The 26,699-nt window shown below is 42.5% G+C and overlaps 1 protein-coding gene across 7 annotated transcripts in view; it reads right to left on the reverse strand.

Annotated features, from left to right (window-relative positions):
* WDPCP (WD repeat containing planar cell polarity effector) overlaps positions 1-26,699 on the reverse strand; it is a 2,103,513-nt gene that overhangs the window by 939,572 nt on the left and 1,137,242 nt on the right. For all 7 annotated transcript variants that reach the window (XM_069234220.1, XM_069234221.1, XM_069234222.1 and 4 more), the window contains one exon: positions 4,316-4,504. In XM_069234220.1, coding sequence (XP_069090321.1) covers positions 4,316-4,504 — 189 coding nt within the window. The remainder of the gene's footprint in view (positions 1-4,315; positions 4,505-26,699) is intronic.

Genomic DNA, 26,699 nt, shown 5'->3' on the forward strand with positions numbered 1-26,699 from the left:
CTGGGTCCGGTCGGTGAGGAAGGAGGTGAGCCAGTCTAGGGCTTTGTGGCGGATTCCTATGTTGTGGAGGCGTGTGCGGAGTGTGTGGTGGCAGACAGTGTCAAAGGCTGCGGAGAGGTCTAGGAGGATGAGTGCGACGGTCTCGCCTTTGTCGACTTTGGTCCTGATGTCGCCAGTGCATGCGATGAGGGCGGTTTCCATGCTGTGGTTCTTGCGGAACCCGGATTGTGAGGGGTCAAGAGTGTTGTTTTCTTCGAGGAAGTGGGATAGGCAGGCGTTGACTAGTTTCTCGGCAACCTTGGCGGGGAAAGGGAGGAGAGAGATGGGGCGATAGTTGGAGAGGATCTCCGGGTCTGCTTTATGTTTTTAGGAGAGCGGTGATTTCCGCGTGCTTCCAGGGGTCTGGATAGGTGGCCGAGTCGAAAGAGGAGTTGCTTATGTCGCAGAGTATGGGGGCGATGGTAGAGCTGGCTTTGCTGTAGATGCGATGTGGACAGGGGTCGGAGGGGGATCGGAGAGGATGGAGTTCATGGTTTTTTTGGTTTCTTCGTGTGTGGTGGGGGCCAAGTGGTGAGTGTTGTGGGGGGGTCGTGAGTGGGGGTTGAGTTGGGTGAGTGAGGGGTGTGTGTGGTGGGTGGGTGTGTGTGGTATTAAGCTGTTGTGGATGTCTAGGATTTTGTGGTGGAAGTGGTTGGAGAGGGTGTCACATAGGGGCTGTGTGTGTGTGTGGGGTCTATGTTGCTGACTCTGGGTTTGGCTAGCTCTTTAATGATGGTGAAGAGTTCTTTGCTGTTTTGAGAGTTGTTGCCAAGGCATGTCTTGTAGTGGGCTCTTTTGGCGGTGCGTATGAGTTGGTGATGGGTGCGGATGGTGGCTTTGAGGGTGGAGAAGTTGGTTGTAGAGGGTTCTTGTTGCCATATTTTCTCCGCTTGGCGGCATTTGCACTTGGAGTTCGGGGGTGAACCATGGGGCATTCTTGATGTTGCGGGTGGCGATGTGTTTTTCTGAGGGGGGCTAGTGTGTCTGCGCAGGTAGTGATCCATTTAGAGAGGTTGTGTGCTCCTGTGTTGGGGTCGTTGGTGTGGGGGGGGTGGGGTTGTGAGCCAGTTGGGAGTTCAGGCGTTCTGTGGGGATCTTGTCCCACATGCGGTAGGGTGTGGTGTGTTGATGGTGGTGTGCGGGGGGTTTGGTGAAGGAGAAGTGGACGCAGAGGAGTTTGATGGTGTGGGTTGTAGGCTGTGTTGGCTTGAGGTGAAAATTGCGTTGAGCGTGTGTCCTGCTGAGTGGGTGCGGTGACCAGTTGTTTGAGTCCGAGGTTGGTGAGGCTGTCTATGAAGGAGGTAGAGTTGTGGTCTTGAAGGTTCTCCAAGTGAAAGTTGAAATCACTGAGGAGATTGTAGTCTGTGAAGGTGAGGGCGTGCGAGCTGATGGTGTCAGCGATGGTGTTGCAGAAGGCTGGGCGTGGTCCTGGTGGTCTGTAGATTAGTGTACCTCTGAGGGTGGAGTTGTTGTTAATGTGGATTAGGAAGTGCATGTGTTCTGTGTTGTTGATAGTGTCTTGGGAGCTGGTGGTGACTTTGATGGAACTTAAAAACAATGATGCATCATGTACCACACAATTGCAAGACTGCCTCCCACTGCGATGTTTAATGATTGTTCTATTCCAAGCAATTCTGCTATGGTTAAATGGCAGCGTGCCTTCTTTTCTCTACCCTTTTTATCGTTTATCTTACATATGCTTGTTGAGTTTGCGTGTGTAGTTTAATGTGAACGGGTAAGTGGGTGAATGCAGTAATGAGTCCGAGTAGAGATGGATGGATGCATGGAAGAAAGGATGAGTGACACAGTGCATGCATGAAGACCTACTGAGTACCTAAACTCACTAGCAACCCAATGGGCACATGCTTTTATAAGTCAAGCCTATTGGCAATGCCAGTGCTTGTTAAGATTTGGTGTATTGTGTTCAGTGTTTGAGATATATATGTTACAAAAAAAAATTAGTTGGGTTTCAAAGGGTAAACTTTATGTGTCTTGGAATAGATATGGGTGATCATACTCGCTTACTGAGACTATAAAGTATTGTTGATGTCGCCATTTTATGATACAACCGATTAGTAACTTTTCACGGGCTGCGTTGGAGAAATTAATAGAGGGGAGTATAAGGAAGCTGGGAAAGAATCCCCTGACTCGAGGGGAAAGCTGGGGGATTGCATTAGGCTCAGCAATCTGTAATCATCCACCTTTCCCCTCGAGTCAGTTAAATTTCAGTTTTTATCATTTTATCTTCCGACATGCTACTGTTTATATTTTGCTTTTATGAGGTATTTCCCTACAGAAACTGTTTAAATGCACAGAAATCATATAACAGTCCTCACTTTGTCTTCACATAAAAGTCTAATTAATCATGGGTAATGTACACATGAAAAGATAGTAATATAGATTACTAGATTCGCATATGTACATTCCCCATGATAAATAAGACTGTAAATAAATGCATGGGCATTTCAATAGTGCTAAATGCTGCCATCAGGTAGCCTCAGGACAGTGGGACAAGAAGAATTGGGGGTGGAGGGGAGAGTGAGTTAGTCGATTTTGGAAAACAGTAGGCCTGGCTGATATTTGTGTTAATTTCCTGTGAGGAAATTATGTGGAATGCCCGAAAAGTTAAGCATTGTTGTGCACAATGCTGCTCTGGCACTTTGTGCTATTTTTAGAGTGAAATGCAGTGCAGCGTTGAGCTCATTATGGATGCAAGGTTGTATTTTGTGCTAAACAATAGACCAAAATCGCACATGACAACACAGCAGCTTGCATTTTGTTTGTTCGCATTTTTCCCTTAAACATCTGATAGGATTTGTACCCACCAAAATCTCAATTACGCGATGGAGTGCAATGAGTTTGCACATTGTGCTGTTATGTGTAGGCCCAAAGCAGTCTCTATGAACTTCGGAAAGCTACAGTTCAGGACTGAGTAGGAGGTGTGTGGTTGAGCTTTCTGCTGTCTTTAAGCACATGAAAGGGACCCTCCGCCCCTTGCTCGAGCAGTAAAAGGCAGCCACACATGGGAGTCCGTGGATATTTTTCAAGGTGGGGTACAATTTTAACGTCATCCATCCTAACACTATGGCGGCCTTAGCGTTATTCTGCACTGTGCGCCTGCACACCAGGCTGTACCTAAATCCAGAGGAGCAAACATCTCCCCTTGCCAACCGCCAACCGCCACCCCCCACGCCCATGCCACAATAGGGGACAGGAACGCCCTCACAAACCTGTGCCTGCTCCACCACAGATATCTATGCCCCGAGTGCCATCATAGTACACAATGTGGATAGGGAGACCAGAATTTTAAAACCAACAATTGGGACATTTCACTAAAATAGAAGGACTACCATTTAACTTCAACCGAGCGCACATAATGGCAGCACTCATCAGCGTAGAATTAAAGAAGAGGCACTAGGAACATAATTAAAAGGCAAATTTTTAAGCCAGAGCAATGCCTGTTAATTACATTGCTTTCCGATAACACCTGCTAAATATCTTTGCTTCACAAACCTCAAAAATCCACCTCCCACCGTGTTCTGGCGACTCTCTCTGAAAACAGCTGGCGAAAACCCAGGACTGTCCAGGCAAAACCGGGACGCCAGGTCACCCTAAATGGCTCACTGACGTTCGTACCGTTTTGGGTAGTTTTCCAATTCCCTTTGGTTTATTTTTGAGGTCCGAGGTATTCTGGTTATGTATATTGGATGGCTTTAAACAGTATTTTTATGAGTAAGTCAAAGAGCACAGAAAGGGCGTCGAGCTATTGTGTAGATAGTCGATATGTCGAGGTCTGTAGTTTTTCAGCATTGTGTTCAAGATGAGGGAGGTTGAACAGCCTTGGAGCAAAGACTGGTAAAGCTAATGCCTGCATATAACTGCGTTTTTTTATGGGGAATTAGTGAGCTCTCTGTAGCAGGTAAGGTTGCGCATCCTGTATTAAGTTCTTTACATTTCAGATTACGGCAGCACCATATCTTTAGCCTGTTTTATACTGATGTTGACATTTTAGAGTTGTCAAAACCTTTGTTCAAAAATAGCTTGCATAAAAGTTGAACGCCAACTGCTTGCCCCAAGGTAAGGTGGGAGATACACTCATGATTTCCTGTATTCCATATTTTCTAATTTATCACTGATACCATGATTCAGCCATTCATCCAAGAGGGCAGATCCATGCACCCAGTTAGACACTGAATCACTCTTAAGAGGGCAGATAAATATTCGTAATACTCTAAAAATGTAATGTATTCAAATGTAGCTAATAAGACATTCCTACCTTCTCGATCTGGCGTTAGTTTTTGCTTCAGCAGGTGGTTTACAATGGCGCTCAGACATATGAAGCACTGATGCCCTAGAACATTCCAGTTCAAGCTGCTCAAAACACCGATGGCCTCGTAAATCTCGTCATGTCGTATATACTGATGTACTAGCTCCACAGGGCTCAGTTGTCCTCTCGTCATGGCACCTGACAGGACAAACAAATAAAAAAACGGTCAACAAAAAGTAAGGGTGTTAGGGGGTCACAGAAGGAAACCTATGGTAGGCAGGAGAATCTCAGGCTGATTTTTAATGCTGAGTGTTCAGTCCTGCCTCGTGAACAGCCCTAAGGGAGGAGAAAACATGTTTCTCAATGCTCACACATCTGATTACATGAAGAAAAAGGCGGTCACGGGTTCCACGTGTGAACCTGAAGAACTGGGCTTTTTCACCATTCCCATCATTATAACTGCCAGGCTTTTCACCAATACGTTTTTAAGCTGAGCTGAAAAAAAAGTCTTTGTGACACTTAATCACAAGGGAGGCCCCACCATGAAATGTATGGATCTGCTTCTACTATTTACTATTTCCGATGACAGTAGCACATAAATAAATCACATCTGAAATTATATATATATGATATTTGAATACTGAAACTTGTGACTGTAAGCACAGATAGAAAAAGCACCCTCAGTACACTAAAAAATGTACAATGTATTTTAGCTGCAGGGTAAAGGGACAGTGTTAGAAACTGGGTCTCTAGTTGGCAGCGGTATGCACCCTGTTCAAGTAGGGACCACAATCCTAGTCAGGGCAAGTCAGAATACACTATCTAAATTAATCTGTGCTCACCCTCTGGTAGCTTGGCGCAGAGCATGCAGGCTTAACTTGGAAGGCAATATGTAAAGTATTTGTGCAACACACTCGCGCAGTATTCACAGGAAGTGCACCACAAAAGGACTCCAACACAGGGATAGAAAAATAAAGTTTGTTTATCGGCATAAGTCAAGACCAACTTGACAAAAATCCAATTCGTCAATCATTAGATATTCACTTTTTAAGGTTAAACAAAACAATGCTGATAAGCGATTACAGGATAAAGAGAATACGGTAATATCCGGGGTGCGCTCTTCTTGGTGAGCAGCTGAGAGTTAGGTTCCTGTGTGAGGCTTTTCCCCTGCGCAGTCACAAGGAAGCTGGTGGGACCATAGGGAAGGTTAAAGTTTTAAGCAGACGGCGATCAGTCGGGCCACTCTGTAATCCTTGGCAAGTGGGTGGCAGTCTGCAAGGGAGCATTGCTGGGTTTTTGATGAAAGAAGGCAACAAGGTTCAATGAAGCTGCTCAGTGTCTATGATGAAAGCGGGCAGCAAAGTGCAACAAAGCCACGCAGGGTGGTCAATGAAAGAGGGTGGCAAAGTACAGCAAAGCTTCTGAGCGTTGTCGATGAAGATGGGCGGCAAAGTGCAACAAAGCCGCTCAGGGTTGTGGATGAAAGTGGCGGCAAAGTGCAACAAAGCTGCTCTGGGTCTTTGATGTCCTGCAGAACTTTAGTAGAACCAGAGGCAAGTCAGCAAGTCCTTGGAATCACTCTGAGGCTAGAGGATGCGCCCTCAGCTACCAGGCAGAGATCAGCAGGCAGCAGGGCAGCACAGCATTTCAGGTCAGCAGTTCCTGTGAACAGTCAATCCTGGCAGAGTAGCAAACCTGGCACACAGCAGTCTTTACTCCAACAGCGTTCCCTTCAGTCCAGGAGTGTACTACTTTTTGTGGGACAGAGGCCCAGTACTTATACTAAGATGTGCCTCTGATGTGGGGGATGACTTGAAAAGGTTTCTGTGAAGTGCACAGGCCCCTCCTTCAGCTCAGCCCTGGCTCCAGACTATCAGTGAGGGGTAATCAGCCGCTTTGTGTGGGCTCTGGTCACTACTCTTTGAAATGTAAATGGGAGCCCTTCGCAACCTCCTCCGCAGGAAGACCCATCAGTATGCAGATGAATGCAGATGCACATGAAGGCACACATGACAGTAAGGGCAGAGAAATGTCCACTGTCTATAAGTCACATTTTTAAAACAGTAATAATAAATTGGACTTTACTAGTAAAGAGGATTTATTCTTTCAATTCCAATGAGACTAAACACGATGCAGCTACACCTCTCTGATTGGGAATTACAGCTTAAAAGTATTATAAGGAATTCCCAATGCTGTCCTGTGAGAGGGGAAGGCCTCAACGTAATGAAGAATGACTGTGAGAGTTAAAAGTACATGTCCTGCCTTTCACTTTCATGGCACCCTGCCCTCTGGCCTACCCAGGGCCTACCTTAGGGGTGACTTGTATGCAAGAAAAGGGATGTTTAAGGCTTGGCAATAGGTTTTGGAGGCTAAGTCAGGGTGACAGTGAGACTGCACACACAGGCGCTGCAGTGGCAGCCCTGAGACATGTTTACTGGCCTATCTAAGTGAGTGGAACAAGCAATGCTGCAGGCCCACTAGTAGCATTTACAGGACTTGGGTATATGGTAGACCACTGTACAAGAGATTAATAGGTAAATTAAATATACCAATTGGGGAGACACTAATGTTACCATGTCTAGGGGAGAAGCACATGCACTTAAGCACTGGTTAGCAGTGGTAGTGTGCTCAGAGTCCTACAGCAACAAAACAGGAGGTAAAAGCAAAAAGTCTGGGGTAAGACAACCCTAAGGATGCCAGGTCTAACAGCGAGTCAAAATCTGAGTTAAAACATAGATTTTGCCATGATAAAACATCAGAATTTTTAAGTGACAGGCCAGCTATAAATTAGCAGGCTTTGGCAAGCTGCCATGGCAATGTATCTGACGTGTTCTCAAGTGCAAGGCTGCAGTCTACAAAAATATCACAATTCTCTCTCAAAGAACTATCTCATTTACTTATTTTACGATTTTTGTCTAGCGTAGCAATTCAATGTTCAGCTACTGAGGAGAATCTTTGGTCACTTACATGCAGAGTGGCTCTATCAACTTTTCTTCAGGGCTGTAGCCACCAGGGGAGCATTTGCGAGCTGGGCCATCCTAAATGAACCCCCCCAACCCCTTCCCCTCACACACACACACACACACACATACGACCAAGTCCACTGGCGCAGTATAGAGGTGCTAGAGTTCAGCAGGTACATGAGCAATAAAAATGCCTTTATGTTTTGTTTTGATCTTGTTTCATTTGCTGCATGTTCCAAGACAGGTTAAATGTCAGGCTGTGTCTTCTGACAAATTGCTGTAAATTCTTTTAAATTATGTTGTTTATTTTACTTTCTTTGGCTGATAAGTGAGAGGATTTTGTAAAGTGAAGTATGTAACAGTCTTGCTGGGGTACAGACACAACCAATGGAATTATACGGGGTGCGGGTAAATTATGCTGCAAAGTTGATTAATGTCTGGCAAAAAAAAAATTAGGAGGCTTATTGTGGAACAATTTGTGATAATATCACTTCAATATTTTGACATTTTTACATCTTAGCACTGTTGGGCAAAAATTTCACTTCATTAGTACGAGTTCCACATACAGCTATAAGTAACTGAAAGGTGATCAGTCAGCCTTTGCGAAGGACCTTCCACTGAGCGTCAGCACGCGTTGCAGCCTTTATAGTAATTTTTGATCTGTTTATAGTTTTTGTTAAAATCTGTACATTTTACAGCAGATGAAGGATTATGTGCTAAATGCAGCAAATTCGTAATTATGTAGAAAACACCAAAGAATCACATAATTCCAGTGGCTTTGTTAAAGGCAGTGCAAAAGGAAGTAGTGCATGATGCCAATTTGTTTCTAATTAAAAAAAACGTAAATTCCTGTAAACGAACTGTACAAATATTTCAACATATAGCAGCAGTTATGAAACACAAATGAAGCACATTTTGTTTTATTATTCTGAAGTGTAATGGAAACAAACATTTCAATAGGCTCAAAACAAATCTTGGTAATGCACAAATGATAAATAGTGTATTGTATTTGTATAGTGAGTAATACCCTTGGTGTGGCACTGAAACACTTACCTGCATGGGCAGCAAGCTGCATCCCATGGGGTGGTGTGTGGCTGGAAAAGTTTTGTCTTTGTTTTGTGATCCTATGTGGGAAGAGATTACATGTCATGCGTGATGGCCACCGAGGTGCAGTTATGGTGTTATGGGACATAGCATGAAGCAGTGTGGTGGATGAAGAGACACAGACGTGGTTTATCAGTACACTGGCGGTTTCTCAGCACACTGGCAGCTTGGAGAAGCTCTGCAGGTCCATTTATGGTATTATGTGATTATAGTCTGCTAGCTGGTTACTGCATTGGGCGGTCAAATCAGAAATCCTGCACCATAGTGTATAGTTCTGGGCCAGAGCTGGGATTGTTGGAGGTAGAGAGGAGTGGAGGGATCTGCAGGGATGTGCATTGTTACTATCATCTCATATCTGAAAGTCATTGTGAGATGAAATAGGTGGCCATAGTTATAGATATTTAAGATCTGCAGTCATGGACTAGATGAAAGTCCTCTGATTAACCTACAGTATGTGACAGATCTCTACAGTTAATCCATGTCCATTCATTTAGTGATGCTGGTTTCTTGCTGCACAGTACTGGTGATGGACAACCCTCGTAGCAAAAATGCTTGAATTTAATGTGAGAGTGTAAATTACAGTAGGCTGCTGACTGCTGGGTGATATGTCATTAGTGCAAGTGTGGGCCAGAAATGTTATGTAAGAACATATATAATTATATAATAACCTGGTAACTTACCTGCTTATCAAAAGTAGTTTGCTGGTTGGGTTGTCTCCAACCTATGGGTTGGAAGCAAAACCTTGAGCTTTAGGGTGCAACTGCATTTACACATTCCGTGGCTGGGTTCGGGTGGAATACTTGTCTTGGAAATAACCATGTTTTCAACTGTTGTCTGAAGTGTATAGGCTCCTGGATGCTTCCAATGCTGGCTGGTAGTGTGCTTGGCAGCTTGTACTGGCAGCTTGTACTATGGATTTCTTATGGTAAGGTGGTATGATAAGTGATGCAAGCCTGCAGCGCAATGTCCTGATTTTTTTGTTTTGCTTGACTTTAGCTTCTAGGTATAGCAGTCCTTTTCCTTGGAAGCTCTGTGAACAAAGGAAAGCACCTTGAATATTGCCCTTCTTGTTATATATAGACAGTCGAGTGATTTAAGACTGGAGCCATGTGTTCTCTTGGGTGAAGGTACAGAAGTCTTGCAGCATCATTTTGGAAGAGTTGTATTTTGCATATGATGAATGCAGGTGTTCCAAGGTATAGGCTATCAGCGTAGTCAAGCTTATAAGTGTAAGTAAGTGTGAGGATGGCTTGCAGTATCTGTTGGTATCCAAGTTACGGGAGGATGCAACATAGTGTTGTCATTGTATAAAAAACACCCTGTTTTAAGTTTTTTACATTTGGTATCAAATATGGGCCTAAAACCATGGTTATCCTGGTTTCATATTTCTCTTGGTATTGTTGGATGGCCCTCGTGTTTCTTAGGCCATAAAGTGGTAGGCTGGTATTATTGTCTGCAGGGCATAAGCACTGTCTATGTAACATTTAGCTTTAGGTGGTCATTCATCATCCATCTGTTTAGGGCTGGAAGGAGGTCATCAAGTTATAGAGGTCTTCCAGACCATCCATTTTTAAAAATGATTTGTCATATACATGGTTGTAAAAGCTAAGGTTGAATGACTTAACCTGGTCTGGTAAGTGGGTTTGGTAGATGTTGAATGTTGATGTTGAATTATAGAGGGGATACGAAGGCTCCCTGTGGGGTGCCACAGTGTTGTATGTGAGGAGCTGATATGAAAAGCGGTACCAACACTAGTTTACAGTCACTGCTGGGGGCCAAGAATTCAATGGACATTATCTGAACTCATCTTTACATATGGTATGTTAAAACAAGACATTGCTGGGTGAAGGGGATGCTCAACTGCACAGGACATTGAGTCATGCTGTTCTTCAGCCAGTAACTTTCATGACATTTCCTACTACTCACACATAAGTGGCTGTCTCTACTTAAGCCTACCAGTCATACAGAAGCAATGTCCAATCAGGAAACTCCAGATTTCAATATGGCATGGTGCGTTGATTAGCCTATTGTGCTTGGGCAGGGATATCACAAGCCAGGCACTACTTACATTTGACTGACATTGCTTTAGCCTAAACTGGCCTGTTGTGAAATATATCCTGGCAAGATAATGTGTCTGCTCTTGTAAGCACTATTTTAGGTTAATGTGCCTGCTGCAAAGGGCGGAAACTATTATAACTAGCAGTAGTGCAAATTGGAAATGACCCAATAGAGCCTGCCATGTCGCAAAAGGCTACTATAACAGGCTATCTTTCAAAAAGTGTTTATTATATAGATAGCACAGCCAGTCTCAACATGCTGAGGATTCATCTTTTTGAATCAGATTTTGTGGAAACTACAATCCGGGTATGTGAGGCTGAAAGCATTTGTATTATTATTGACCTCTATACACATCTCCACAGAATATCGGCTAACATACTGTGAGTTTTGTATATTGTTATAATTAGGAACTGAGTAGTATGAATGTGCTTTTTGATATGTATTGACTCCTTTGAAATTTTGCTGTACCTTTATCTGATTTATGATCAAAGCACATAAATTGCTGTTATGAGGTCCTATAGAAGTAATGTACTAAATGCACAATCTTTGGTAAACATTTGGTGTAGCATTTTTAGTGGGGGAAGGGAGGGGATGATGAGTAATAGGAATTTTGTGCACCATCATAGATTCCAGAATTTGCCTTCACAAAAATACTAGGAAAATCCACAATTTAGCCAAAGTTTTCTGTTTGCAAGGCATTCCGTATAAGAAAATGGATTGGTATACATGTAAGCTACACCTCCCCAGACTGTCCTAGGAAACTTGTTTTCAGAAATGAATGGACCTAGTAGGTTTTCCTCGGTGCCGAATGAGCCCTGGCCTAAATACTGCAGCTACCCACATCACAAAAATTGGTCAATATGCAAAATCTTGATGTTTACTTGTGTCTTAGGGTCTTTTGAGAGCCTCTTGTTTTACAGGTGATAGCTCAGTCACACAAGCGGTGTATTACTCCTGTTGAGAGGAGTGTAGGAACACTGTGTGGTAGGGCATTCATGGATCCCCACAGACTCCATTAAGTGTGGTCTGCTTTTACTTTTGTTTTGCAGTGTAACTTCAGAGAGCACAGCGTGCTATGCAATACAAAAAATCAAACTCAGGACTTGTGGGAAGCATTTCCCTTACATGCTAATTTTGATTTTTGAAAACAAAGTGTTTCTGGTGTTCTTAACAGAAACATTTTCCTTTGCAGTTTCTGTGGATGACCTGTTGAAGTCCACCACACTGTGACGTCAAGGTGGTGAACGTCAACAGAACATTATCTGCCCTAAAGCAGTTAAAACCCCCAATATCCATGCAGCCCGATGTCCTGTCTAACAAGAACTGACAATGTGCTGTAGGGATAGGATGTCCACATTGACTTTACTTCTTTGTTCCATGATTGTAGGGGACCTTCTCCAGTTCCAGGAGGGTCCCAGGATGGTAGGTGTCTGGGATGGGGAACAGCACAACGCACAGTAGTCAAATAAAGGCAGCTGGTGCTGCTAATGGCCATGCACTGCCAAGAGAAAGATTCAATTGCTATACATGGTCTAGGGGAATAGGGCTAGAGGGGAATAACAAATATTGAGAAGTACAAAGAAGATAGAAGAAAAGATAGATAGAGAGAACAGATTCTAGAAAAGGAGAGAAAGCTGAGAGGATAAAATAGTAAACAGAAAAAGCAAGAAAAAGAGAAGGAGAGACGGGAATGTGAAGATAGATGCAGCAGCAACAAAACAGGATAGTGGGGAAAGGTTGAGAGGCACAATAGGGACAGAGAGCTTGATACATGTAGAGACATGGTAATTGGAGATTTTAATTGGAATTTATAGCTTATGTTTTGGCCAGTACACTTCACCCAATGCGATTTCGAATCACCATTCTGCATTTTATTTTCTAGATGCAATCTTAGTGTAAGATACAAAAATCACCTTGCCTAGTGATCTTTAAAATCCTAAAAAGGTCTAAACATGGTTTCTTGATCCACATTTCTTTTCGCAAATTGCTTAACAATGGACTCCCTTGTTATCTGTTACTATAGGCCTTGATGAGAAGTCCTGATCCCTTCTCTTTCAATGAATATCAGGTATGTCACACTTGCTGCTATATCCGCTAGAAAGTACAACCTACTTGCTGAGAAGTCCAGGCTTTCTTATGGAGGCGATTTGGCTTTCTAGTGTACATTTAAATATGGTGGTCCCTTAACTTCATACCATTAAGCTTGACTTTTATCTGCACCTGTAGAAATGCTGAACAATACTTTTGAAATAAAATATTTTCAATTTCTAGTAGAAATGGGAGGCTTCCATTCTTTCTTGCTGGTCGATGTCTAACGAAGGTCTCCTTTCATACAACACCTTTCTCCCAGCCTACCTGTAACTATGAGGGGTTTATGCCAATGTCAGAGAATGCTTCAAGTCCATGTAGTTTTGACTAGTGCTTCTGAACAAATATATTGTAACAATAAATCGTTTGCCACAACCTTATAGTGAAATTCATTGTGGGACCTTTCCAACATCCCCAGTAAAATGACATTTAAATTCTATTTAGCGTTTGTAATTGTCGCAGCCCTCAAATGTTTAAAACACACTGCACTATTTTCCCAAAATGTTCTTGGTGAATATGGTCCAAGCTCTCCGCAAACCCATTTTAAATTAGTGGCAAGTTAAATTAAAACCCCACCTCAGAATTTGGTCAGAATTAAGAAATTCCACAGTTTACAAATCAGATTAAATTTCCTAGATTTATGTGAAGAAAGGATTATCCTTTTGGGCCTTCCAAAAGTGTGATGATGTCCTGATGTAGAATATCCCAGGTACGACATGCTCCAACAAAACAATTTTGAGTGTGGAGAATAGACTCCTACCACAAGAAGTGTGGGAGGGAGGGCTCTGGAATGGGGCCAGCTTTTCTTTTTTTTTTTTTTAAAAGAACTTGATATGCTTTCCATTGCACAAAACTTGAACAGTTTAGAAAATACCCTTCTACTTTAAACCCCATCTAATTGATAGAATTTAAAGCTGGAATGTGAAAAGTTGATTGAGGGTGCTTTAATATGTACCTTACAAAAACCCATGCACTCCTTCACAAAGACTCACACTGTGTGCACCTGAATTTCGAAGGCACAGAATATTGAGAACAGAATATTGACTCTAAAATGCTGTCAGGCATGTATATTTTTTCTAAACCTTAGTTAACATATTTATCACGTAGGTATACATATATCTTGGTAATGCCTGGATTTTACTACAGATGTTACTCTTTTATGAAGCGTTGGCTTGGCACTTTGCCCAAACATCAAGGTAAAAGTGCATTTCTATACCCTGCACCTAGTCTGTAAAGGGACTTGTATTGCTCGATGACCATGGCCAGGGGATGCATTTATGCATTAAGTATCAGTGGAGAAACGGAGGAGGTGCATGTTGTCACCTTGATCCTGTTTGCACCCAGCCAATTTTGATGTGATGGCTGCAGCATGTGTGGAAGCCACTTAAGGGCTGCTCAAGAGATCCACCACTATTTAACTAGATAGACTAGAAGCATTTGAAGGTCTATGTCATAAGGTGATGAGAGATGCAAGGGGATTAAGACTGCTGATTGTTTCACAGCTGGGTGGTGACGACATCCTCATACAATTATTAGTATTAATTTTGTGTCTCTTGCATTTTTGAAACCACATTTGTTCATGGATTCTAATCCAAAACAAGGAAAAGCAGAAACTATGGATAACCCGGTTTCAATAGAAAAAACTTACTTTTAGCTTCATTGATTCAGAGCAATCACAGAATAATGTCAACGTTTAGAGCCAGTGCCACTTTACATGAGGTCATGTCAGAGAAGGTAACCTGTCTCAAAAATGTTCAACGACAATCATTATTGCTCTACAATCAGAAGTTAGGCTGTTCCAGCCTAAATAGTGCACCGTAGCTGTGCTTTCGGAAATTTGGAAAAAATGATAGTGAAGCCTATTTCAGAGCCTGACGCCAGAGGTAGTTTTCTCATGCAGTATAAGCATGTCCAGTGATACACTCCTTATGAGGAAAGATGGTAGATCATATATCCAGAGACTCACAGAACACTAGGAAACTTGATCCCAAAACATAGTTGCCAGGTATTTGGGATGAGCTCTCCCCACCAAAACAAAAGAGACTTTCTTTAAGATGGGATTGGCAATATTGGAAAACAAGCTTGCCATTGTGTTGGCAGGTCAAAACAGCAAGTGGTGGGAAGTACGATTTGTGGCTAATCCTAAAACAAACATTGTCGTACTTTTTTCTGAGAAAGTTTTCATGCGGGGAACGTTTTCTAAAGAGATTGATTGAGACAATTGGGCACAGGTCACATCAAAAGAGATGTTAGATTTCTCCAAATTTCTAACATCAACCATCACAGACTAGCACTTCACCATCCTCAACCCAAGGATTTGTAGACACATGTATAGACTAATAGGGAAGTGTGTCCAATAGTCAGATCTTGGAAAATTGATATGTACGAAGATGTGGACGGCATGTTATCTTCGGATTGGACCACAAGGCACTCTGTCAATGGTCCAGTTAGTTGAACTATTAAGGGTAAGAACTCTATTTTATTTATGCACCTGAATTTCAGCCTGGGTAATGGAAGTTTATCTGCTCTCAGAGACTGCCAATAAAAATTTAGGCTGACTTTGACACACAAGTGGCTGCAATTGATAGTTTGTGTTTTTTTTCAATTGCTAGTCATTTAAAACAATCACCTTCTTCTAGAATCATGAAAGGCACTTTTTCTTCCAGGTCAGAAAACTGAACAAGGTGCCTTCACAGAATGCAGTAGTTTGTCGGTCCTGAGGGATTTTTTGTTTATGAACAAAAATTTACAGGTATGAATAAAGCTCTACAGCAACTGGCACCTTGAAATGCCCACCACCCCCGAACACCAGTGTGTTCACTGCCTATCCTCTTTCCTAAGTCAGACACTGTTAAAATCATCACACTTTTCCTGCATAGGTACCCTATTTTCTGAGCTATACATGCTGATTAGTCAGTTACACGTGTAAAATGCAGAAAGCAGTTCTTTTATTGTTGTTAAGGTGAAGCCTATTAGACAGCACAGGTGTCTGGTTGCAAATACATATTGGGGACATGCTGAAAGCTTCCCTAGGAATATGTTCCAGCCATTGCTTACTATTGGCTTTGTATTTTGTAACTCACATTTGCTGGCTTTCTATGTGCAGTCCTTATTTGTTTTAGGCTGCCCACAATGTCTTTGTCCTTCCTGTGGGTCACAGCCTATTTACCACCTCTCTGACTGGTTCCTTGTATTTCTCCATGAGTGCTCGATTTCTGGGAACTTTTTTTTTCATTTTCATGAGGCACATCACAAGATTACATGTGTTTTCAGTTGTCTCCTTTGAAAGCTAGTTTGAGAAGCAGTAAACATGCTGAATTTCTGGGAAGAGGTTTCCTGCCTCCTATCATTCTACTTTATGGATTCTACTTATCTTTGCCACTACCAGTTCATCAATCTCGCATACCTATGAGGAATAATGCTTGGGTGTACAAGCTTGTTTATTTTGGTCAGTGCTCTGGAAGCAGGGGAATGGGGGGGGGGGTGCCTAAGCACCCACAAAATAACCATGCTGGAGTTCAGAAGTGAATGAGCAATAAACGGACCCTTACATTCTTTTATCTTGCCACATTTACTGTGCATTCAAAGATATATGTCATATTGTTAGTCTTCCAAGGAAGGTTGATGTTTAGTTCTCTGACTGCAAAGTGAGAGGACTTATGCGACAATCTTGCTGGGTACTGGGGATTGGAAAAGTTGCAGGATGGTATTTTTTTCTAACACAAAAAACTGAAATGCCAGTAAATGAACTGTGCATATATTTCAGAATGTATCAGAATTTAAAAAGCACAAATCAAGCACATTTTTTGTAATTCGAAAATGTGGTAGAAACAATTTAAAAAAACACATAAATACACTAGGTGATGCTGATTCCCACACATTATACCCCAATAAAGCACAGGGTCGCCAGGTAGTGTAGGCATACACCTTTGTGTACACATGGAAATTATAAAAGATATTAACTTGTAAAGACTGGTGCTCTAGGAGGAAAAGAGGGCACCTCAAAGCCTGTAAGAAACTAAAAGGGTCCAGTCACAACATTTTGTAATTCCTCTCTTTATAGTTTGTAGGCTGTATAGCTTTATCAGTAAAACTGTAAGTCTGTTCAATTGTAATGTTCATTTTATTTGAAAATGTGCTATCTGGAATGGCATTGTGCTATCACACCATGCATACTCCACTCTGACACACTATTCCACGCTATACTATGACACTCCATGAACCTCCACTTTATACCACTTTACTCCACTCTACGACACTCTAGTCTATGACACTTTACTACACTCTGTGGTGCTCTACACCACCTCACTCCACGACACTCGGCTCCATAACACTCCACTCTTCTTTACTCCTCTAAGCCACTCCTACACTTCACTCCACTGTAATCGATGCACATCTACAGCTCCAGTTTTACGCCACTCCACTCTATGCCACTTAGTTCTAAGACATTCTACTCCACTCAGCACTCCTTCACCTCATGTCATTTTACGTCACTCTACGACACTCCATGCCACTTTAATCTACTTTATGTCACTCCTCTCTATGCTGCTCCACAATACTTTACTCCACTCTACGCCACTCCACATAAACACGGTAGGCAGAGTCAACATGGGACATAACCAAGCCAACATATATGAAACATTGTGTAAAAAACAATATCGGACAAGAGAGCTTGACATGTGAGATATACTAAGGATATGGTGCATTTAACAGTCTGTGAAGAAATGGAGGTGGTTACATAGTGCTGCCGATAGCTGGGAAAGCATTGTCGGGTGTTCCCTGTAGTGGGTGTCCCTCTACAAGCGTCAGCGGCTCAGCCAGCAGGTGCCACCTCTAACACACTCACCTAGGGTTCAGGGAGGCATGGGCAGGAAGTCTGTCACAGTGGCGCAAGTCCATTTCTGGTTCTAGGGCCAGTAATATTACATTCCTGACGGTAATCTGTGCGCCCTGTCGGGCTTGATAGCGCAGTCACTGCATCATGTCATCCTCAACCTCTGCCCAGCGGAGGAGGTCATGTTTCCAGGTAGGTATCAGGGGAGGGAAAGCCTCTCTCTATTGCATCTTGATCACTCAGTCCGCCAAAGTGAGGGACATGTCTGTGAATTTACTCCTGGATTTGTCCACCAGGGGCATAAGGCCCAGAAGGCATGTTTCCAGACTGTAGACGAGGTTCCTGCCCGCTATTCGTATGGCATAGTAGCAGACTTCAATCCAGAGTTGCACAATGTAGTGCACTCCCACGTCATGTAGTAAAGATCTGCATGTTCCAAGTCGAATGGGGGCATTTTTGCTGTGCTGTGCTGAACATCCTGTGTAGCCCGGAAGGGTTTAAATATGTGCGATGGATGCATTAAACTGTAACATCTTCAGAGTGGCATTTCTTGAGATCCGTGGGCGACTGAGAACTTGAAGCCTGTCTGTCTCTGAAAGGTTAATCTATAAATCCTGACTCCAATGGCATCGGATTCCAGTTAACACCAGCCTCTCTGTCTTTCTCAGTTCTCTGTACACGTTTGTAATCCTAAATTTCATGGAGCTCCACATGAGCAGCATGTGCATTTCAGGTTCCATTGCCGAGTTGTCCAACAAATTGCCCAAAGTCTCCCAAAGTGTGGCATAATCAGAAACTGTCCTGCTGGGATAGTGGATGCATCACAGAGTTCTGCGAATGAAGGGTGGGACCCCCTCTGCAAAGAATTGCCGTATGGTCCCAATACAAAGCATGTCTCCACTGTGATCGGTAAGCTGTCTCCTCAACCCTTCCAAAGTCGAGCAAACACTTAAGAGGCAGCAGTGGGAGTACACCGCCCTGCTGTGCCTTAGATGTTGAGACACCCAGAGCAGTAGCAAAACCATGTGCCCCAAGGGGCCACCCCTAAGACATTCATGAGTACCTTCAACCATGTCACCCAAGGCCAAAGGTACTTCACATTGGGCGGTGCCTCTGGAGCTATCCAGGTCATGAGCCATTGCAGTTGCCCCCGCTAGATAGTATGACTCATAGTTTGTAGCCCCACAGCCCCCAAACTCCATGGGCAAAAGCAGTTCCCTCAGGGCCATCCGACATCTGCACGATGCCCAGATCAGGTCAAAAAGCCAAGCACTGAGTTCTCAGAACACGGTCCCTAGTAGCAGCAGAGGAACATTGGCAAACAGTCACAGACAGGGACACCATTTTTGCTAGTGGGAAGCGACCCATGGACGACAGCAGCACTCTCAGTCAGAAACCCATTGACAAGTGAAGGGATACAACCACTGTACACAGGTTGCACTCACGGACGTTCTTGGGGTTCCTATATACGTGGACTCCCGGATATTTGAAGGCAGGCAGAGTAATTATGACATCATAGGGCCCAGTCCCTGCAAAAAACGTTGCACACGAGTTGGTGAAGGGGAAGATGCAGAAATTCTGGACATTTATGCGAAGATATAATAGCATGCTAAATGAATCCAAGAGTATAAGAATAGGTGTCAGGCCCTTAGAGACGTTGCTCAAGTAAATTAGAAGGTCTTCGGCATATAAGGTAATGATGTGGTCTGAACCTGTCATCCACAGCCATGCCCATCACCCTGCATTCGCACCCCATATGCTAGGGGTTCTATTGCAAGTATAAAAAGCAGGGACGGCAACAGGCCCCCCTATCTAGTGCCCTTATGACTCTGCCACTGTTTTGAGTACTCCCACCCAACCTGCACCTACCTAAACAGAGCTGCGTATAGCACCCGGATCCAGGCATAAAAAACTCCTCTCCAAATCCCATGAGGCATAAGACTGCAAAGAAGTAAGACCAGTATATGCTTTTGAAGGCCTTCTCGATCGTCCACCAGGACTGCAAATGTGTATGGAGAGCTCTGCAGTAGCCCATCCAGAATATGAAAGAGGTGTCGCAAGTTTGATGAAGTACTCCACCCTGGAACAAATGTGCCCTGATCCAAGTGGATCAGGGATGATAGGTGTGATTAAAAGCAATTTGCTATGATCTTCCTAGAGATTTTACAGTCCAGTTTGAGAAGACACAGTGGTGAATGAGTGCCAACATAGACGAGAATAGTAGACAATGGTATTCCATTGAACATTAGCCTTATTGTTCAGAACGGATAGGAGATGTGTTCTGTCTTTGAAACTCAATTTAGGCACTTTCTTTGGTATTAGGATTAGTTTAGTTAGCTAAAGGGGGGAAGGTGGGCTGTAAATATTAGCATAAAGAAGCTTCATACATTAACCAATATGTTGCAATATTTCCTGCTCTTCACACTGCTTGTAAACGTTACACCCACTATTCTGTTAGTTTTTATTATAGCTATTATTTATATTGTGTGCAGTAGGATAGGATTTTAATTTTAAAAACAAATCTTTAAAATATATCCATTGTTTCCTAGTGTTCAGTAGTGTGCCTTTCTATTAGGAAAGAGGTTTTGGGTTCCACTAATCATCCCTGTGGAATCTCATAGAATTAATTGTTGCACGAAACGCATCTCACTCAGATACTGCTCAATGGGTTGTGCAGTGGTGGCAGCCCAACTGGCTTTCTGCCTCTAGGTAGCTGACAAAGTCCTTAGTGCCAAGGGGTTTACAAAGCTTATCTCGCACAGTGGTTTGGACCTCTGATCGAGAAAACATATTAACCCCAGTGCTATGCAGTTGCTCGGGCCATCACTTCCACTATACAGAATTCTCTACCTCTCACAATTCCTTCAGCTGAAGACCTTCTGAACTTTGGAAGTTTACCAAAAGTCTGGTTGTTCTGAAGTAGTTTTCATTAATGCAGCTGCATTCCTGGTTAGTTTGCTTCCCTGTGCCAAAAGGAAAAGTAGGTGGTCTCCTTTGTGATTTCCAAACAAGTGATACACTTACACCCAAATCCACTGGCAAAGGGCAAGAGGAAGTAGCATGTGATTGTTATGAAAAAACATTTTTTTTTTTACTGAGAATTAAAGTAGATTATTGTTGTGCTCCCTCCCGCCCCCACAGGATTATAGACTTTTAGTAAATATATAAAAAAGATCATATAATATGAATACAAGCAAATTATGTGACACATTCAAAGGCTTTGTCATCTACCTATTTTGACATTTTAACATAGGCTGTCTTTTTGAAGAAGACTATACACATTTAGTAGATACTATTCAAAATATTATTTACCAATATTTAATACTTTTGTTTTGCATGGAACCACTTGAATGCCAGTTTAATAAAACTCCCGTTATCATCTCCCAAAGCGCAACATCTAGTGTAAAAGGCAGACACATTTGCACTCAGAATAGAACAATCATATATGTACAGAGGTTTTGAAGAAAGGGAGTATTTTTTTCTACAAATGTTAAAGTTTGTCTTCTGCTTTTGGTTTACATTATGTTTCTAGAGGCTGTATGACCTCTAGAAACAACTACTATTACTTATGCCCCGAAGCACAGTATTTATTGTTCTTTAATTTATTTTATGTACAGTAGGAATCTGGCGGTGAGGCACTTCTGGGTTCAAGGCACTGGACACAAAGAGAAGCAACATGTCTGGAATTTGTCTAGCAGAGTTGAACAATTACGGGGTTACTCATTAGTCCCCAGCGTCGGACCTGGTATCGATGCATTGTACTGGTAACTAAACGAGGCACAGTTATGGAGTATTGAACGTGCAGGCCCCTAAGAAACAAGGATTTATCATAGGAATCTATAATTATGGTCACGAACAGCCTGGGTTATTCCACAAGTTATTTACCATGAGAATCTGGGTGGAAGATATAAAGTCCACGCTTTTACACTGGTTACTGTCCCAAACCAGAATGCCCACAGACCATGTAATGAGGACATGTCTTCACGAAACTGTTGGAAAACCTAGTTATTTGTCATCTGACCTTTTGTCTCAGGTTGATCCTTCAGTCTGCGTTAGTGTCAGGACGCCCATCCGGCATGTGTGTGCTGCACAAATATAGTAAATAAAATAAGGATGTGGTGCTAATAGAAGTGACAGAGACAATTTAGTCTGAGTTTGCATTTTATGTTGAAGATGAGTAGCACTGCAAAAACGCTTGGTCTTCAAGTGCTTGCATAACCTCAAAGCGAATTTTGACTAAATTTTTCAAGCATGGGATAAATCTTTTTATCCAACATTTATTTAATTCCTGAAATTTAGTTTTGTCAAACATTTAAAACATTATACCCCTCATGGACCTGCAACACTCTACACCAATGCACTCTAAACCAGTCCATTCTACTCTGAAGCCACTCCACTGTATGTCACTCTAAGCGACTCAACACTATGCCACTCCAATACACGTCTCTCTACACCACTCCTCTCTATAATACTCTATTCCACTCTACGACACTCCACGCCACTCTCCGTTAAGTCACTAACTTTAAGCCATGCTGTACAGGCGCCACGGTGGTGAACAACATGGCTAAAACACATTGGCAAAGCCAATAGCTCTTGCATGGCGAGACCTACTGGCTTTTGCCAATGCTTGTTCTAGTATTCTTACGATTACACTCTGTATTGCGTTACTGCGTTTATTCTGAGTTTTGTTGTGCAGTGCATATACATTTCTTAAATTAGTGTAGACAGGTTAGGGAAATTTTTATTGATTGTTATACGCTCTCACACTGTGTTAATCTCTCCGTCAACGCTGGCTTGGTCCTTGTCTATAACCAGAAGCACATTGCTCTTATAAAACACTTATTTTGCTTTAGCTTTTCCCTAATCCCCAATGCATCCCAACAGCTCATCTATAATCACATCGTAATGCTCCTCAACGCCAGTTCTCTTCTTGATCCTCTCCAATCTGGCTTCCTTTCCCTTCATCTTCTAGAAACGGTTCTTACATAGCCCTGCGTGCCCTGCTGGCCAATTTAAAGGCATTCTCACTTTATTGTCCTCCTTCTCACTATCCCTCCTCATCTCCTCCTGATTTTGTAGCTCCAAAACCCTGTTCAAGAACAAGAAGTGCATATGAGCTCGCATAAAAAGATGTCCAGTGATAAGGGTAATGCCCTATACTACTGCCTACTTTAATAAACCATATTACTAAAAGAAAACAGTTTTAGTATATTAAACGTGTAAGCCATAAAACAACAGTATTTACTTACACCTGTGGTACGGAAACGGTAACAGAAGATTTGTAGGTACGCAAATGGGTTTCATTCACACGTTTACTTCTCACTTGCTTTCAGTTCTCTAACACATGATGATGATTGGGTTGCACTATCCTAATTATTGCTCCCAAAACACTCATCTTTAAAAATAAATGTTTAAAATGCCTTGGGAAACCCTTGTGCATATACATGTTTTCAAGTGTTAATGAGTTAGAGCCTCATCTGCTAGATTTGCCATCGCATTTTGGGTCTGTGATGGGTAAGGTTGCAGGAATAACGATTTATTCATTGGGACTCGTCTAGATATATGAACTTGAGCTTATATGGTTTCACATACATTTAGAACTTAAAGGCAGCACCACTGTGCTGGGTGGGGGTCTATTCCACAATCAAAAATTGCAAAAAGTGAGAAGTTAGGAATCACACCTAGACAACTAAATGACATAATCATAATCCATACTAGTCCCTTACACGACATGGGCATGCACAAATGTAGTGACGTATCCACAGAATGCGGTGAATGTTTAATGGAATTTTATTGACATCAGGGCGTGGCCAGTTTGCAAACTCAGGGTCAAGTACGTAAGTTACATGAAGGCTATTCTTTAAAGAGAAACCCACAGACTACAATATTTGCTGTATGTGCAAGATACTTTAGAGACCTGCACAAATAGCTTGGAATTATAGCATAAAAGGTAAATTATTTCTTGCACAATTCATGATAATAATGCATTCAGTTCGAAACTGTTTTAAGCAATCACCAAAGGAGCACTATGCCCAGAGATTTTGACAGATGTGGTACATAACGGACCTGGACGACTTCTGTAGCAAGTGCTTAGATGACCACGTTAGCATAGTTTACTTTTTTAGACTGCATTCCCTATGTGCAACTTGCAAGAGCAGAGGGAGTAATCAACAATGGTTCTAAGTTTCCAAATGTCCGCCTTAGGGATTTTCTTGACTCCTCTCAACGGAATGAACTTGATTCACCAGTTCTCATTTGGTCTTGTTGGTTAGTATGTTCATGATCCAGATCCCCATAAATGTCCCATTCTGACGCTACCCATCCTGACTTTATAAAAACACAATGCAGTAACAATACAAAAACCAGCTAGCTCTCCTATGAGTCGCTGCCTGCATGCTTGCTTTTGAACGTCTACGCGCTTCACTTTCAAATACCATATACATAAATTCAGATCAGGAGGAGCATTTTATTTCTACACTGCTTGGTATTCAATATAACCATAACCATAGCAAATACAACTGAAAAGTACAACAGAATAATACCAAATTCAATTTACTTCACTACAGTTCAACATAGCCAACAGGCAACTTTTTTTGCAAAAGACAACCAGACTTGTATGAGCATATCAGATCACTTGCATCTCACTATCGCTACCTACTTAGAACAATTTACCCAATCACATGACCAATCAGAACAATTTACCCAATCACATGACCAATCAGAACAAGATTTTTAACTAAAAAAATATGTTTATATGGCATCATTGCATTTAATTTCATTCATTCATAAATCTTTATTCAGCATAACAGCCACAAAGCACATAAAAATTTCCGAATGTACAATAAAATAAAACAGTTAAAAGCAGAGGTTGGAATAAATACTTACCATAATTGCTACCCCCTTCACATCCAACTCACAATTCTGAAAACAGAGGCAGTGAAACAGCAGCGCCATTCAGGAGGCTACCCTTTTTTGCCCAAGCCTCCAAATATTCAGCAAAAAACCAGAGACTGCAAATACAATAAATTGACTGGTATCACTTCCGAGGATCCTGATCGCCGATTTATAGTCCCCTAATCCCTAGGCTGCGACATAGCTGCAGAATCCCACTGCCTTCTGTACCCATGGTAACTCGGGCAGAAGATTACAACATGATCAATAGACTCTATAACCTGGCGATAGAAGGGCCAATGCATATCTGACTTCTTGATCGCGCGCTGACACTCTGCTGTAACTTGAACAAAGTGGCAGAGTACCAAACCGTAATTTCATGTATAATGTTTTGCCAAGAGGGGGGTTCGATCTCATCCACATAGCCTTCCATGATTTAATCATCTTTAAAATCAAGAAAAGCAGAAGTAAGGGGACCCAACCTTCAATTCTCTGAAATTAGATCATCTATAAATCGCCAATGTATACCCTTAAGTGTTGATTTTGGAACCCCACAAGCAACCTCAGGAGTAGACCAAAGGTTCTCTACATCCCATCTCAATCAGTCGGCATTTTATAAACCTGAACCATGGGATTCCAAAAGCCTCAGAACATCCAGACCCTGCCGGTATGGCAATAATTCTGGGATCGCCCAAATCCTACGCCAATACAATTTTAATCTAAGGCCCACTTTTTTGGCGAGAGATCTGAGGCCCAAATCAAACCAGAGGGGAATAAGCTGAGTGCTTCCAGGGAGGTTAGTGAGGAGTCGCAAAAAGTGGTTTTCGACTATCTCCATACTGCTAACTTTCTCATGGCCCCAGAGTTCCCCATCATAGAAGGTCGAACCAAGAGCTTGCTGATTATAAATTTGAAGGGCTGGGAATACAGGACAAAATGTAGAACCTAAATGTGACCTCACATACCCCTTATATATTTCTCCAACTTAAGTCTACACTTCTGAATGTGGAGAAACCAGTCAAACTGCTCTGTGAGTGTCACCCATAAATAATCGAATAATTGGACTTGCTCCAGGGGGACACTATTTAAAATTGGGTGTGAACAAGCTGATGGACAGGGATTAAAAAACATATACTTAGTTTTACTAAGATTCATCTCCACGTCTATCTGCTTGCAGAAGATTCCAAATTGTTCCAGAAGCTTCTGGATCCCCATTGGAGATTTTGAAATCAGTAGAGTATCATCTTCAAACAAGAACCCTTGGACCCTGGGACCCTCCCATTGGCAAGACTCAGTGCATCATTCCCGCAAAACCATGCTGGAGCACTAAATCATTGATATATAAAAGAAAGAGGGTTGGGGCTAGCACACACCTTTGCCTTATACCCCAAGTGACTGGGAAGGGGGCTGTCAGTATGCCCTGGGGACCACATCTGACCTGGGCAAAATTATTACAGTGGAGCCTGACAATAACATCAACAAGATATTTTATCATACCCAATTCTGTCATACACTTCCACAAGGACTCCCTGGGTACGAGGTCAAAAGTGAACCAAAGGTCCACAAAGATTACATACAGACGGCCTTCCCCCAGAGTGGTGTATTTCCAGTGAATAAGTTGAAGGCGAAACACCTGATCAATGGTGCTAATACCATCCCTGAAGCAGGTTTGCAATGGAGACAACAGACCCACATCTTCCATCCAATCTTGCAATCTACCCAATACAATCTGACTAAAAAGTTTCTGAGAGCTTTCAGTCAGGCTGCTGGGCCTATAGTAAGAAAGGAGAGACCTTAAGCCCTAAAAATAAGGACTATCTATGGCCCGGCCCACGAGGGAGGTAAGAGCCGTCCATTATGGCATTAAAATACAGTGCAAAATAGGGGCACCAGATATCCTTGTCAGCCTTAAAGAGGTCCCCACGGATCTTATCTATCCCAGATGCTTTGTTAGGGTTGACGTTATGGGTGATCCAATATATTGCTTTGTTAATTTCGCTAGGGGAAACTGGCCAAGATTCTAGGGCATTCTGTCCCAGGGCGGAAGTTTCTTGAGAGACACTAGCTATAATGCTACCCCCCTCTAGCAACCAGTGTCCCAACTATCTCATGCTCAGAGGGATCCGCACCTACATCATATGAGTACAGCTTGGAAAAGTGGTTGACCAAGGCAGCTGCAGAAATATTGCTGTTGACCAAAAAGCTGGCATCAGGGCCCCTACTTGCAAGGATACACCAAAAGGAACAATGGTCTTTCTCTTTGACAGCTGTTAGCATGGCCTCCCATTTAGCATATTCCCAAGGACTGACCATGTTGCATCCTCTTTACCAATCATGATTTCAGAGTCAATGCTAAGCGGCTCAAAGTTAAAGTTAAAATCACCCACCACAATATTCAGCTAGCCAGCTGGGAGAGTCATCCGATGAACAATAATCATATCAATGATGATAGACA

Source organism: Pleurodeles waltl, chromosome 5 (assembly GCF_031143425.1).
Source record: "Pleurodeles waltl isolate 20211129_DDA chromosome 5, aPleWal1.hap1.20221129, whole genome shotgun sequence".
Classification (NCBI taxonomy): domain Eukaryota; kingdom Metazoa; phylum Chordata; class Amphibia; order Caudata; family Salamandridae; genus Pleurodeles; species Pleurodeles waltl.